We start from the raw sequence: 14,732 nt of genomic DNA on the forward strand, positions 1-14,732 counted from the left end.
CTTGCAGAGAAGTTTTTGATGACTCGGATTGCCAATAAAGATAATATGCTTCTTTAATGAAACAGCAGTTGCTGAAGAAGTCTCAAAAACTGCTCTATAAATTTAAGTTTTATTGGAAGTATTGGATACAGGGCGCGTGAGGTATGCTCAGATTTTCCTGGATAACGGTGCCAAAGTCCCCAAACTTGATTTGATGTATCTTGTTGAGAGCGACCTCTACTCGTATAGTAATCGGACCGGCTGCATTAAAGAAACAAAGGACACTTCTTCCAAGATTACTTCAAGACTAGACACTCAATATGCTGAAGTCAATGCCTGGTAGCTAGACTTTACCTCCGCGTCACCATTTTCACCATCGCAAACTGCTCAATCTCTCGAATGTGTTTTGTTGGTATAGGGCCATGGTGATTTCGAGTTTTCACAGATTGAAGTTTGTCTCCGATGGAGGGGTTTACTTCGGTTCCTCGTGAACTTCAGCGACCACCACCTCGGTAGTCACGGTTGTATCGGCGCGCCGATCCCCGTTAGTTGGCTTGTGGCCGTTCGGCATTATCTCCATCCCCGGAGATTCTGGAATCTCTCCGTTAACTTCACCGTTTCCGTTCTCATCCGGAACTTCCCCTTGTGGTTTCTTGCGGGACGCCCTCTTGTGGTACCGCTTCGGCTTCTCGGCTTTTTTCGGGTAGAGTTCGTGTGCTGCTTCGAAAAAATCGTCGGTAATGTCCAGATCTAGCAATCGGTCCTGTAATTACAAACAAAAGAAACCTTTTAACCCAATGAATTCACTGTATACCAGTCCCATATTTCCAGAAAGCACTTGGCCAGAGACGTGATTAGAGCGCCACCAGGCGATATAAATCAGCAATACTCAAACGGTGAATATATTTCAAAAACTGAACAAATTTAAATGATTTTGTTCCAATCTTTTCCGTTGGATGAATTATGTTTCTAAAATTAGGCATTACCTAGAATAAATTACATAGATAAGTACATGCATTAATATTAAATTTAATACTATAGAAATATTATGAATGATTGCGTCTAAACGTCAAAATATAAATCTACGAAGCTGTCCCTGAATGTTCTAACGTTCGTCCATTGAAAGTTTTAAGTTCATATAAATAGTATATAAGAATGCGTCAGTAATCTTTTATGAGGTGTGTTGTGTCACCTCTTACCAGTATGACTGCATAGCGATGTCTCTGTGTCGGTGCATCACCAAAGATTGACGTCTCGTTCACCAGCTTATCGTGCAGGTTGTACGCCCTCACCGACGTGTTGGGAGAGGCGGTTCTTGTGACGGAGCTCACGGCCAGTAGTTTATGCTGCTCGTCGGCAAAACCTGAAAGTAATATTACAACAGACAATAATAATCATACTCTTACTTCCAAAGAGTGAAAATTCGCCAGCCTAATGCTGCCATTTCGGCGCAAAGCAGCTATAATCAATCACAATAACCATCTCTGCCCTCACAGGTACCCAATTTACTTCTGGGTCGGGAGACGCAATGAGTGACAAAAGTGCTTTGCCAAGGGCACACGCACCATAACCCCAGGCTGGACTTGAACCCACAACCTGCAAATCTACCCGCAGACCAGGATTTCAATGCTCCAGACCTTGAGGCCACGGCACTCAATCCACGGCACTCCTTCTCACAATACAGTGAAATTATCCAGTTTTCACTCGTGTTTCCCCTACAGTGAGTCTTTTTCAAAAGATTTTTTTAAATCTAAAATTAGAGTGATTTTCACTCTAAATCATCTGTCTGATATTTTCACTCATTTTGCTGGCTTTGAGAAAAAGCAGTTTATATCCGCGCTTTATTTAAGCAAAAGAAATCAGCAAAACAAGCCCCAGGGATTTCATGGAGTTTTGTTTTCTGACAAAAAGTGTCTGAGAAGATGAGCAAATTCCTCCACTTCGCATCACCATTGATTGCTGAATTCAACTCACCTAATTCGCTCAGCACTCTTTTCCATCTGTCCTGAACTTTCTTTCGAACCTTCCGAATTTCTTCTACCTTTTGATGCAATAACATCTCCTCCTGTTGGTAAAAATATAATATTTGTACAAGAAATGTAAGTCTCAGAATTGAATCTCAACGTGTGGGCATAATAAACGCGGCTTGAAACTTCTCGTCCGGGAAGGGGCATCGCTAGGCGTAAGCACCCCCCCCCCCAACACCACCAGTAGTCGTCGTTTCTGTCGACGAAATCCTGGGACTTTAGGCAAGAAAGCACGGACGTCATATTAAAAAAACACACAAGCCGCAATAGATAACGCCGTCTAGTGTCAGATGGTTTCCCATCGCATCCATTTGAACAGCGTCCACATATGTTAGATGATGGCCAACACTTCATTCAGCTTCGTCGTTGATTTAAACAAATATGATTTTAGCATTGTGTGTAAACAAGGAAAGTACTCACAACAAAACAAATTCTCAATTGGGAAATAAATATTCTTGGGGCACAGACCTTCGCCAATGGCATAAATCAAGCATGAGTGCTGAAATATAAATTACGGGAATTGTGTTTTATTAACTTTTATTAAACAACGTGTGGAAGATTTTAAGGTAATGGACCAATTTTATTTAAGATGATTATGACGTCACCTCTCTGGAAACTGCTCTTCGCCTCCTGTCGAGCAGCTCGGCAAGTTGCCTGTCATCCTCTGAGATCACGTGATTGACGTCATCAGGATTGGTCCAGAGGTTGAGGTCATCTGTGGCTGACCTCCGTGATGCTATGACGCCATCGACAAGGGCACCGCCCTCGTTTCTAAGCAACCATACGAAAATTTAGTTATTTTGTTTTGTTTTTCATTCAACATTATTTTATAACCTCGATCCAACACTCATGACCAGATGTCTTGGTGCTCAAATCGTGAGGTGACAGTTTTACAGTTCTGGGTTTTACCTTGAAAGTTTTTTTTCTGGTTTTTTTTTTGGGGGGGGTGGGGATGTCTGTTTGTTTACGATTGTAAGATGGGAGTAAAGCTTAGCTAGCTGAGTATAATGATAACATAATAATATATCACTGTCACTGACAATATAATATATATTTTTTGCCAAACTGACGATGTCATGATATTGTAAATTTTTTTATGAAACTCTAGGCTCTTTTCATCAAATTAGCAATGACGTTATTTGGTTGGTTTCCACTATAGCTCACCTTACGAGAGGCGACTTCTCTGCGCTTGGCTCATCTAGGCCATCGTAGTTGTTGTCTCTTCTACAGCAGAATGACATGATTTCCTGTTCAACAGATACTGAAACTCTACGACTGTTTAACACAAATGGATATGCAGTTCATCATTCAAGCTGAAAGAGAGATCATTGAATTCACGTTGTCCAAAAATCCATTGGCTTGAACTTCCTCTGTGCGGTATATGCCACTTCCTCATCCAACACGGCGAACAGCTACATTTACGATGAAACAATCTCTACAGTCATGACAACTACAACTTCACCCAAACAGGGTAAACTATCGAAAAACTCTTCTTAATGACACGAGGAAATGAAGCAAAGAAGGCGTGTAGGCCGATATACTAGTAGATGGCTGGTGTTTCAATCGTCCCGTGATAATTTTCTGCCCAAGTTGAACCTTATAATAGCGCGTACATACAGTGAGATCCAAGTCCAGGTTAAAGTTACACATAATGCACTGTGTACGTACTTTCTGTATCGTTATCATATTAATTGGTCAGGTCACATGTACACATCGCAAGAGCCGAGTCGTCTGTACAGCTTCTGAATGCTGGTTGAGCTTCCTGCGGATCAAAGGTTCAGGGATCAAATATTTTGCTTATCGCAACTTTAAACAATTAGTCTACAGACTGATCAGCCACTATCGCAAAGCTAAAGTGAGATAGTCGTTCAGAAGGCTCAAAATGGGTCAAATGAATATTCGAGAGGCCGTTTATATAGCCTTGAATAGCCATTTTTAGCTAGACCATTTCAAAGTGCGAGAAGCTGTTTGATACGGCAGTCGGGGTTTATGGGGGCGCTCTTCGGGTCTTTATCCGACGATTAGAGCTGACTGACCTGTGAATTCGAGCATTTGGTGAACTCGCGGTTTGGGCGGTAGAGGGCGTACGTTATAATATGCAAACGTAGTAGACCGTAAATACTGTACAGTCGTGAGAGCACAAAATTAATAAATGAGTTGGGATCGATTGAGCCCTTAGCCAATCATTTAAGTCTTGAAATTTCACAGCTTAAAACTAATACCATAGTGACTTGAGTTGCCAGTGCGTCATTGTTGAGCATTGTTCAACTTTGAACCCTTTCAAGGTGAAATACATCACCGACCACCAGTGGCGTAGCCAGGAATTTTTCAGTCGGGGGGGGGGGGGGGCTGGAACATTTCATGGGGGGGGCGTCATGTAGAGCAATGATACATTTTTTTAGAAACTCAAAATCTCAGTGGGGGGTGACTACGGGGGCGACAAGGTTTCATGGGGGGGCTGCGCCCCCCACGCCCCCCCCCCCCCCCCCCCCGTGGCTACGCCACTGCCGACCACGAACAGTAAATACTCCAAGGAAAATCTTTCTAGGTATTCGTTTGGTCAATTATTTTAATGAAAATGGGTTTATAATGATTTCTGTTCTCAAAATGTTCCAACGCCAGGAAACTCTAAATCGTACGGACTCATTTCTTTTCTTCCAAAGTCTATGCTCTCTACAATATTGGTACGGATATATTGTGGGTCTTTGGTTTTCTTTTCGGTTTGAATTTGTCAGTGTTGTGAAAATGTTGTGGGTATTAAACTTGGTGTACGTCACCGGTTCGTTCCTCGTTGCATGATTATAAACCATAGTTCTGATTTGATCGCTCCTGCGAGTTGAGCCCCAGTTATGTACATCACTGCACCCACCCCAAGCCCCACCAGCAGCACCACCATGGATTCACACGCCCATCTTTGATACTTGACGAATTCTGAGCACATAGATTATCAACCACACCTTATCAGGTGGGGGTAAATATGCACAGTATTCGGTGTACTGTCGTCAAGGTGTAAAACGAACCAGCATCATAAAAAGGATTGTCGTTTTTAGAATGGGTATGGGAGCCCAAAGAGACAAATCACACAAAAATCTTTCCATTTGAAACATTGACCCATACAACTTAATCACAAAACTGGATATAGTTGCTGAAACTATTTTTTTGAAAACGCTCTCAAGTACAGACTGACTGAAAGGATTTTGTTTTTTCGATGTTCTTCCGATTTCCAGTGCTTAATTTCAAAGTTTCCCACTTTCAGCGGTATTGAAATTGTCAAACTCGTTCTTATTTAGAATATTGTTGGAAACTCATTAATCATCTCAATAATTGTGCATGTATTATTGCCCAAGCACCTGAGCGTCCTCTTTTTGAAATTTTCCCTTTTTATGTGTTTTTCGAACGATGTTTATTATTTGTTTCGTAGGCGTGCCATATTTCCAAGCGATTTCAGAATCCCCACCAACAATCTTACGTATTTGTTGCTGGTATCCTCTTTCCACAAAAGAACCGTGCGTCCATGGTAAAAAAAAATCCAATCAGGTCAATAGACATCGGGAATCCGACAATTCCGAACTGCAGTTCATCTCATCACTGACTGGCGGCGACGTGTGTTGGGATTCACTCGTGCAGACATGGCAATGTTCATGTGGATTGGTGCGATTTAGAATTTTCCTGTGTTTTTAAACATGCCGGCTGGTTACATGGAGGGAAGACGGAAATCCGAGTAAGTTTTTTTCTCCTTCTTAAAATGCGGATTTATACGGACTAAATTTAAAGTTTAGACGTGAATTACGGGGGAGTAAGATATCATACGGTAATTCTTCGGACTCCACAGTTTTAGGTAGATCCTCAGATTTTTTTTCAGAACACAAAAAAATGTCATGCATGCCTACTATAACGAAAAGATTAAATGCTACGCAAGCGACACAAAATTATTTGGGTAAAATAAAGATTTCCTGAAATGTTAGTTACATGGTGATAATACAAAGCAAACTGAAGGTCTGCCAAAAATGCGAACGATTCGGTGACGTACGATTTTCACAACTATTTGTCTTTGATTGGGAATGTTTTGTGCCTGCATTGATATTTTTCAACGATTTCAGGAATTTTCGTGACTAGTTTATTTGGAACCGTTCAGTATGATAAAAAAAAATTCAATAACGAACACACAGAATTGATTTTTAAATATTAACTCTCACCCTCTAAGGTGTCAAACAAATCATGGAAAGAATGTTGCAACCTGACGCTGCTTTGTTTTCTTCATATATCATCTCAATGAAGGTCACTCATTGCAAAAATGATGATAAGACATAAATCTGGGACTGAGAAACATTTCCAATTTTGTTAGGAAATACTTGACTCTTCATAGACTTTGTACACAACCGCTGAAGTGGCGTCAGGATGCAACAATCTTTCCTAATTTTGCCAATTTGTCATAACATAATCTCCCCCCCCCCCCAAACAAAAAGAGAACTGAGAAGTTCAATTTGTAATGCAATATTGTACAACTGAATGGCGGGCATAAGTGTGATGATTGGCAACACGCAAAAATGTATGGAAAGTTTTGCCAGTCAATCGAAGAGCAAGTTATTTTCCACCAAGAAACATTCAAATTTAGGTAACGGATCAAAATATTAATTAGCAAGTTTAATGTGATCTGTTTTATTAACTTTGAAAAGGTCCTGATTTCAGTGAGCTTCGTTGTTGGGGGGGGGGGGGGGGAGGGGGAAACAATCTGCAGATTTTCACCACCTCTCCCACGAATTTGTGTTTTAATGCAATATCTCTTCGGAAAGTCTGAATTCTGTAGTGTTTGATGGCTCGTGGGTTGGCCAAGCGATAAAACTCTTATATAATTACGATATAGGTGTTGACAAAGGGGCACGACTATTGACAAGCTATGCCCACTCCCTGCATTCACTTAGCAACTCCAAATACCAAAGGTCGTTCGCTGGATGAAGGCAATCGATGAGCCTACACGCTCCCGCCATTTACTTTTCAAAGCAAGCTTTGCTCGAATGTGGAAATTATCCACCTTGACGTTAAACCTTTTTAACAGCAAACTCGGGCACAATTTCAGGGCTATGTTAGAGGCCACGAGGGGAAGGGGTCGTTTGCAGTGGTTAAGAGCAAAACTAACATTGAAGGTGGTTGCAAAATAGTGTGCCCGCGCGAGCTGAAACTTAAACAGTAAAGGTACCGTAGTTTGAAATTTTAGCAATTTTGTGGCTTCAAACGAAAAACATGCACACAGAGCAAATTACTGATCAACGACAACCCCAGAGCCTAATTCCATTGCTATGCCAACCACAGAATTAGGCGCTCAAAATCGCAACTATGTGCTCAAAATGCAAGCGCAGACATAGTACTATGTAACCAACTTAATAACTGCACAGCCTAAGTTTGCCATATAATTCAACCTTGGGCACAATACTCACATACTCTAAAACATCAAAACATAGCTTGATTCGCCGCTCTTCACTTTCTGTACAATTTAAAGGGATAACCTATGGATTTTGGAAGATATCCTCTATGCAGAATAGAACGACTGTTTGTTTGAATTTACACAGTCCTTTTCAGAGCTGAGTCTTCGCTCGTATCCCCCCCCCCCACCCACCCTGCACCCTGTTTGCAGGACGGGGTACGAGATAAAGCTGAGCCATTCATCGTTGAAACACCTTCAGTTCATGACCACAACATAATATTATTCGAAAGGATTTCAATGTATGCGAATCGCGATTTGGACGTCATGGGTCATATGCTGCCTTTTCACTGGCCCGTGCAACCACAATTGAACTTGACAACGAAACATCAACAAAATGTATTCATTCAGGTTGCCAATTAGTGTGTGCGTTTTACATGTATGCCTGGTGTTGCTCTTCGACAGTATAGCGATTGAGTTTAATATTCCAGTTTGTTTCTTTTTGTCAGCATGCGGTACAAGTCAACGGGGCTGATGGTTCTTGTGGTGTTTCTGGTCTCCATGTATGTGTTAATTGCACGTAAGTCAATACAGAGAGATTTGTCTAAAACTTCCCATTACTCAACTGTTAATGATTTCCCATCCTCTCTCATTACTCCGAACAAAAACTTATCATTTTGATAAGTTGTAAGATCAAGACAAGTGTAATTATCATCTCGTCTACCCGTGTAACCATCAACATGGGTCCTCGGTAGGCGAAACCGGGTCCCAAAGAACACTGGTAGGCGTGGCGTACCATTCACACTAATAACCGGGTTGTACACGGGTCGGGTCTTTCAACCATTTCGCTGGACCCGTTGAATTCTTGCTATAGTGTGAAAGTGGTTCCTCAGGGTTCCACAACACGGAGACCTACAGTGATTTGGAATAGTTTGAAAGTATGATCAATTGGCCTAATCGTGGCACATAACACAGAGCTTTTGCGAAAATGGCTAGAAGTTATTTTTAAAATCTCATATTTTTTTTGTTTCTTTGTTCTTCAGTTTCAACCATGCAACACCACGTGACTTGCATACCCTCCTGGCAATCAGACGCCTACCAGCTCGACCGAAAGCTCCAGGTTGAGGTCACATACAAGGAGTCCGATAAGAAGCCGTTGGTCGGAGTCCAGGAAGCAGACCCGTCTAACAGCCATCGAGGAGCAAGACAAGCAGCTGGCCGGGGAGGTGATGCAGTGATGACGGCAAGACAGAACCAAAGCCAGCATGCTTGCACCGAAGCTGATATCAGTCGACGATCCGGTACAGTGGTGCTAACCACTACCAACACGGCATTCTTAGACATGACTGAGAACTGGCTAGCAAGCATCCGGCGAACCAAGACCTGCCCCAACATCACCGTAGTAGCTGAGGATCAGAAGGCATACCAGTATCTCTCCAATAGAAAGCTGGCCGGAGTGCATGTCCTACAAACCCAGTCTGGTCTCGCTTCGACGAACAAACTTGTCTTCAACACCAACGAGTACAAGAAGTTCGTCAACAAGCGACAGCGTTACATCTTGAAGTTCCTGGAGGGAGGCTGGGAGGTGCTGTTCACTGACGTGGACACCTTCTGGCTGAGAGATCCGTTCCCGTTTTTACGAGGAAACTTTGACCTGGCCATGGAGCAGGACAATTACCGCAAGGTGAAGCCGAATGATCGGAACTACTGCGCGGGGTTCGTTTACTTTCGGCCCACCGAACGCACTTTGAAATTCGTCCGGGAATGGATCCGGTACATGGCGGAGGACAAGAAGCTCAAACCCGACCAGGTCGTCATGAACCATCTGATCAGGACGAAGAAAGTCCCCCGGCTGCAAGTCCGGGTCCTCAATTGGGACCGGTTCCCGAACGGGAAGCTGTTCTTCAACGAGACGTGGCGGAGGGAGCGGAGTGATTTCGTGGTGGTTCATAACAACTGGATCGTTGGACACGACACTAAGGTGGAGCGGTTCCGGAATCTTAACATGTGGTTGGTGGACCCAGACATGAAATTCCCGCCATCTTGATTGTCACGAGGCCAGGTTCTCATTCAAAGCATTCCAACTCAAAGACCAAGGAGGGAAGAGTGCTTGTAATGAGTATGGAGGTCACTTTTGATAGTCGAACATGAGTATTATTTGCAGTTTAAATCACAAAGTAAATGCAAAACCAAACTTCAACCAAAGCTGAAAATTATTAAAATAATGTTGTATCATGTATGCAGAGAATTACGGTGTGGCGTCGATTCGGTTTGTCAGAATGTTCGACAATAATGACAGACGCCCTCTTGTGTTTTTAGTTTCCTCAAAATCAAGTCCTATATAATTTACACAGACGCCCCCAGCGTCACTGTGCACTCACAATGCCCCTTCAATGGAGTAACCATTGTGCAAGCAATTGTACAAAGCAATTGCCCCATGACGGATTATCTGAACAATAGCTAGCACAATGCTTTCGCCATTGAAGGGGGGCCTCCGTGATAGAAATATTAGCGTGATCGGATTTGTCAAGGGAGACGTCATTTGCACACTTATGTGAATTTCAATACCGTTTGTTATAAAAAAAAAAAATTGTAATCAACATTCAGTCATTTTAAATGAACGAGTGGACTGTTTTGACGCACCACCCACCCAAAGACTGATATGTCGTGTATGATTATTTCCAATCTTTTGTAAAAAAAACACAACCTTTTTGGGGGGGGAAATATTTTTTGTTGAACAAGACAGTTTTCACTACTTCACTCCTTTTAAATGCAAGGAGGATCCTGGAGGCCTGAGCGGTTCGGAAAGGTGCCAGACGTTATCCAAAACTTACTCTTATAGAATGATTCGAAGATTATATTTATTATAATTATATCTTTTTCAAGCCATGTAGGTAATTTTATAACTTTTTTCTCAATAAAAAAAATCGGTTTAAAGACGTCAAACGGGTTCGAGCAGTTAATCACTTTCCACACAAAAGTCCACAGATGACGCGTCGTTTGGTAGTCGCTTTCTCATTCGTTTGTAAGTGCACGACTTGCAAGTGCAGAAATTCTCAAAATGGGAATCGAGGATTTTGCTCCATCAGAGGACTCGGTGGATCCAGCAGAACCACATTTTCGGGGACTAAGTGGCCGGCCAGCCGTTGCAAATTCGGGCAGGGGACCCCCATTTGCGCTATAGGACGCCTCCATGGGCGTCGCGAGGGGGGGGGGGGGGCAAGGGGGGCACTTGCCCCCCCCCCCCTGGAAAAGCAAAAAAAAAAGAGAAAAAAGAAAAGAAAAAGAGGCGCGAAGACAAAGTGGTGTAAATTTAATGAGTTGGGGGGGGGCAAAATGTCCCTTCCCCCCTCTAAAACTGATAAATCGAGAATATGTTGAGAAATGCAAGCATTTTTGGCAAAAAAATAATTTTTGCCCCCCTCTAGAAAAAAATCCTGGCGACGCCCATGGACGCCTCCCCCCCCCCTCCTCTCCCCTCCCCCTCCGCCCCTAGTGTCTACCAACAGTTCACAAAGTGGTATCGATTCAGAAACGGTCGTATTCACTTTTCCTCTGGTTTTTAATTATTAGAAAAAAAATCGAAAATATTTGGGTGATGCATCCATCCCCCCTCCCCTCCCACAGAATCTGCCCATGGTTAGGACCACGTGTCTAACTAAATACAAACATGAAGGGATTTCCACGCCCAAACTGAGTACTGCCACAGCAAACAACAGTTATTTACAATCCATTTTGTCCTGTTCGTTAATCTCTGAGCGCTGTTTAGCATTTCTATGGTGGTTACGTAATGACGTTCATGGAGACGAAGACACAATGCGTTATACATACCGCGGATTCATTCATTTATTAGAAAACAGAAGAACGTTTTGATGGCCACGTTGAACGCTGTAACACGGAGTCGTTCTTCTATTATCACAATTATTACCATTTTTACAAGACCATCCTCAATCCTGATGTTTTTGCCTGAAATCAAACGTTTTGTTTGATAACTGCCTCCACGCATAAACTCATTACCTCGAAGACCAAAGGGCGACGTCTTCGAGGTATTATTCAAGATTTTGCCGCATGATTTGATGTGACTGAATATAAATCAAGGTAAGTGAAATTTGCTTTTGAATTGTGCTGTAGAATTTTATATTGGTTTCTCGTCTTTAAAATGAGGTTCCATCGACAAACATAATACGACCCGAAACAGTAATTTCGAAATGTATTGCAAGTTATCGTGTAGGGGCCCAACCATATACATTTGTGACATCCAGATTTGTATTCGAGAAAAAGAATTAATACGTATTTTTTTGATAATATTGTTTTCGTTTTCTTCAATTTTGAAGATGGCGAAGTTCACGTGTCGACTTGAAAAGTGGCCTGCGTTGCTGCTCATTACAGTTGTTTGTGTGGCATCGGCGGCCTTGTTCGGTAATGAAAATTTATTTCAGTCGGTTTCAAAATAGATCACACTTTTCCAGACATCGACAATCCTTAACAATATTCTTCTGTAAATCTCTCCCTTGACTAAAGAGGACTTTGTGCCTCAAAAAAGCTTATATTTTGGCGGTTTCGTGCATTAATAACTAAAGGTGTGTTATTCCCTTATTACAGTTTTCTCCGACGTTACCGTACACACTGACGACATCAATCTTCAGAAGAGCACCTTCAATCATGCAACAAGCCAGAAAGTAAAAGGTATGGGTCAGATATAAGTACAAAATTTGATAACCTTGTTAACGGTTGGTCCTGTAACAATGGAGTAACTACGGAAAGCAAGCATGCATGAACACATAACACTTTCGAAAAAAATTGTCTCAGAGGCGGTTCTGACAAGTTCAACTACTGAGTTATGCAGTCGAGAAAAACTTCGAACTTTCTTAATACTGATGACTTGCATTTAATTGTTTCACTTCCATCTGAAAATGTGTAAACAATAAGAATTTCGCGAAACATTGCGTTATTTCTGCCAGAAACTTTCGGATCTCGGTTTGATCCTCGTCAAGTTTCCGTGGGCAGTTCATATAACGAAAAACACCTCATAAAAAGGTCAAACCCTCACCCGGCGCTTGGCCGATTATCACTAATGTCAAAGCCATTAAAGTCAAATATTGACCAATTTTACTTGCACAGAAATGCGAAATGTCCGAAACAACAGTCAAGAGGAGGTAGAGAGTTTCGACCCGACACTAGTGCGCTTCGTGGAAGCCCCACTCCCAGCGGGCGTGACCGTAACTCAGAGACCCTGGCAGGATCCAGCTGACGACCCAAGACCTGTGATCCTTGCCACCACCAACAAAGCTTTCTTGGACTTTACTGCGAACTGGTTAGAGAGCATCCGCCGTTTGGACACTAACCCTAAGATCCTGATTGTGGCAGAGGATAAAGAGACACAGCGGTTCTTGTACGGGCGACCTGGGGTTCACGTGGCTGCCTCACAAGGCTTCAACACTCCGGCTGAGCAGCTACCCTGGGACTCGCCCATCTACAACGCTATGGTCAACAAGCGGCCTGCCTACATCTACCAACTCCTACAGCAGGGACATGACGTGTTGTTCAGCGATGTAGACACCGTCTGGCTTCGAGATCCCTTCCCGTATCTTCAAGGAGACTTTCACGTGGCCGTGGAGGAAGACCAGCACAAGCCTTACGTCGCCTATTGCGCCGGCTTCGTCTTCTTCCGAGCCGCTGAGAAGACTAGAGAATTCGTCCGTGAGTGGCTCCGAAGGTTACACCAATCAAAGACCAAGATCTCAGACCAGGTTCTGATGAACGAGATGCTGACCAAAGATCAGATTCCAGGTCTCAAGAAGATGGTCATGCCGTCTGAGATCTTCCCGAACGGGAAGCTATTCTTCATGACGCCTGGATGGCGGCAGCAGCACCGACAGTCGGTTGCCGTAGTCCACAACAACTGGATTCAGAGCAAGGAGAGGAAACTGCAGAGGTTTAAGGAGCACGGACTGTGGTTTACCGACACTGGCAAGATGTGATCATGGCTCTTGCCCTTGATTCTAAGATACATCAAACCCTCCTTACCTTAGTTGATTCAATCAATTAACATCGAGGAAGACCGATTTCTATGGATTCATTTATCATCAACTCTTTTCTTCAGACTTCCTTCTAGAATGATATAGTCTTCTTGTATTCCTGTAAAGTAGAAAGGTCATCACGGTGTCGACCGCTGATATGCATAAAATACTACGAAAAGGTAACTGTTCACTTAAAAGAAAGCCTAAATTAAGTCATGAGCAGATCCAGGTTTTGGATCAACAGGGGGAGGGTTATCTGCCAAGAGAAGGTTTGTAGGTAATATGCTTTGTTTTTCTGCATGGTTTTCATATTTTGGGGCCCAAGATCTTAAATAAGAAGGGGAATTAAGACCTCGATTCGCCACTGCAAGTTCTGCAGTATAAGTGACTTGAAAGAAGATGGAGTGCTCCATTGTCGCTAATGGTTTCCTTTTATACGGCGAGTAATTTTTACCTGCAGAGGAATGGCATGGAGTCTTACTCTTGCATGCGCAATTCGTGTGAACAACTCAGAGTCAGACATTTTTAACGCAATACTACAACTAAGTCACTCGATTTTAAGAGTACATATAGGCCTATATAGAGTAAAGTATATAAGAGTAGACGCTTAATATTTCAGTATATCAAAAAGACTTACTTTCCCCAAGCAACGGTAGAAATTGCTTAAACCTCGTTCACTAAAAAAAAATACATTAAAAAATTGCATTTTAAATAAATACGCATTATTAAATTATAATATAAAACTCGTGTAGGCCTAAACCTGATCTCAAACTTGGAATAATTTTGTAGTCCTACTTAATGTTGATAGAAAGGGTATTGTCAACTCATTTTAAACAAAGCAGTTCGCATTATTAGGGAAATTAATGAATTTTAAGCCAGATTGAATTTGCAGTTTGTGTTAATGTGGTTTTGTTATTCTCCAATAAGTAAACTACAACGTGTTATTGAACCGAGGCAATAATATTGCTTATTATTTACTATAGATCGTAAATACTTTGACGATCTGACTACTTTTGGCCTATCCAGTTCTAAATGATCAAAAAGACTTCCGCGTGTTCCCTCAAAATGTCAATCCTTTGCTCAAAATGTAGGAGTATGGTGGCCCTGAAGGGACATCGCATATCGCAAACGTGTGCGCATACGTATGCGATGTCGCGAAATTTATCGCGAATGTGTGCGCACACGTATGCAATGTCGTGAAACAATTCGCGAATATGTGCGCACACGTATGCGATGTCGCGAAATTTATCGCGAATATGTGCGCACACGTATGCAATGTCGTAAAAC

The 14,732-nt window shown here is 42.4% G+C and overlaps 3 protein-coding genes and 1 long non-coding RNA gene across 4 annotated transcripts; 3 read left to right on the top strand and 1 right to left on the bottom strand.

Moving 5' to 3' along the window:
• Nucleotides 1-451: 451 nt before the first annotated feature.
• Nucleotides 452-3,877, bottom strand: LOC119744983 (melanoregulin-like). The gene is made up of 5 exons (XM_038221207.1): nt 3,171-3,877; nt 2,612-2,777; nt 1,954-2,044; nt 1,179-1,342; nt 452-742 (listed from the first exon to the last, which is right to left on the bottom strand). The coding sequence occupies exons 1-5, from the start codon at nt 3,245-3,247 to the stop codon at nt 452-454; spliced, it is 789 nt and encodes a 262-aa protein (XP_038077135.1). The 5' UTR covers nt 3,248-3,877.
• Nucleotides 3,878-5,466: 1,589 nt separating this feature from the next.
• On the top strand, nt 5,467-9,543 carry LOC119718813 (UDP-D-xylose:L-fucose alpha-1,3-D-xylosyltransferase 1-like). Its single transcript, XM_038188232.1, has 3 exons — nt 5,467-5,727; nt 7,935-8,005; nt 8,469-9,543. Exons 1-3 carry the CDS (start codon nt 5,690-5,692, stop codon nt 9,470-9,472), a joined length of 1,113 nt encoding a protein of 370 aa, XP_038044160.1. The 5' UTR covers nt 5,467-5,689; the 3' UTR covers nt 9,473-9,543.
• A 1,678-nt stretch (nt 9,544-11,221) lies between these two features.
• Nucleotides 11,222-12,116, top strand: LOC119746036. Its single transcript, XR_005273683.1, has 3 exons — nt 11,222-11,523; nt 11,760-11,844; nt 12,028-12,116. It is a non-coding gene; the product is annotated as an uncharacterized LOC119746036 (long non-coding RNA).
• A 432-nt stretch (nt 12,117-12,548) lies between these two features.
• On the top strand, nt 12,549-14,394 carry LOC119746038 (UDP-D-xylose:L-fucose alpha-1,3-D-xylosyltransferase 3-like). Its single transcript, XM_038222795.1, has one exon. It carries the CDS (start codon nt 12,549-12,551, stop codon nt 13,404-13,406), a length of 858 nt encoding a protein of 285 aa, XP_038078723.1. The 3' UTR covers nt 13,407-14,394.
• Nucleotides 14,395-14,732: the final 338 nt, after the last annotated feature.

This window comes from Patiria miniata, unplaced genomic scaffold (genome assembly GCF_015706575.1).
Source record: "Patiria miniata isolate m_02_andy unplaced genomic scaffold, ASM1570657v1 HiC_scaffold_7, whole genome shotgun sequence".
Lineage (NCBI taxonomy): Eukaryota > Metazoa > Echinodermata > Asteroidea > Valvatida > Asterinidae > Patiria > Patiria miniata.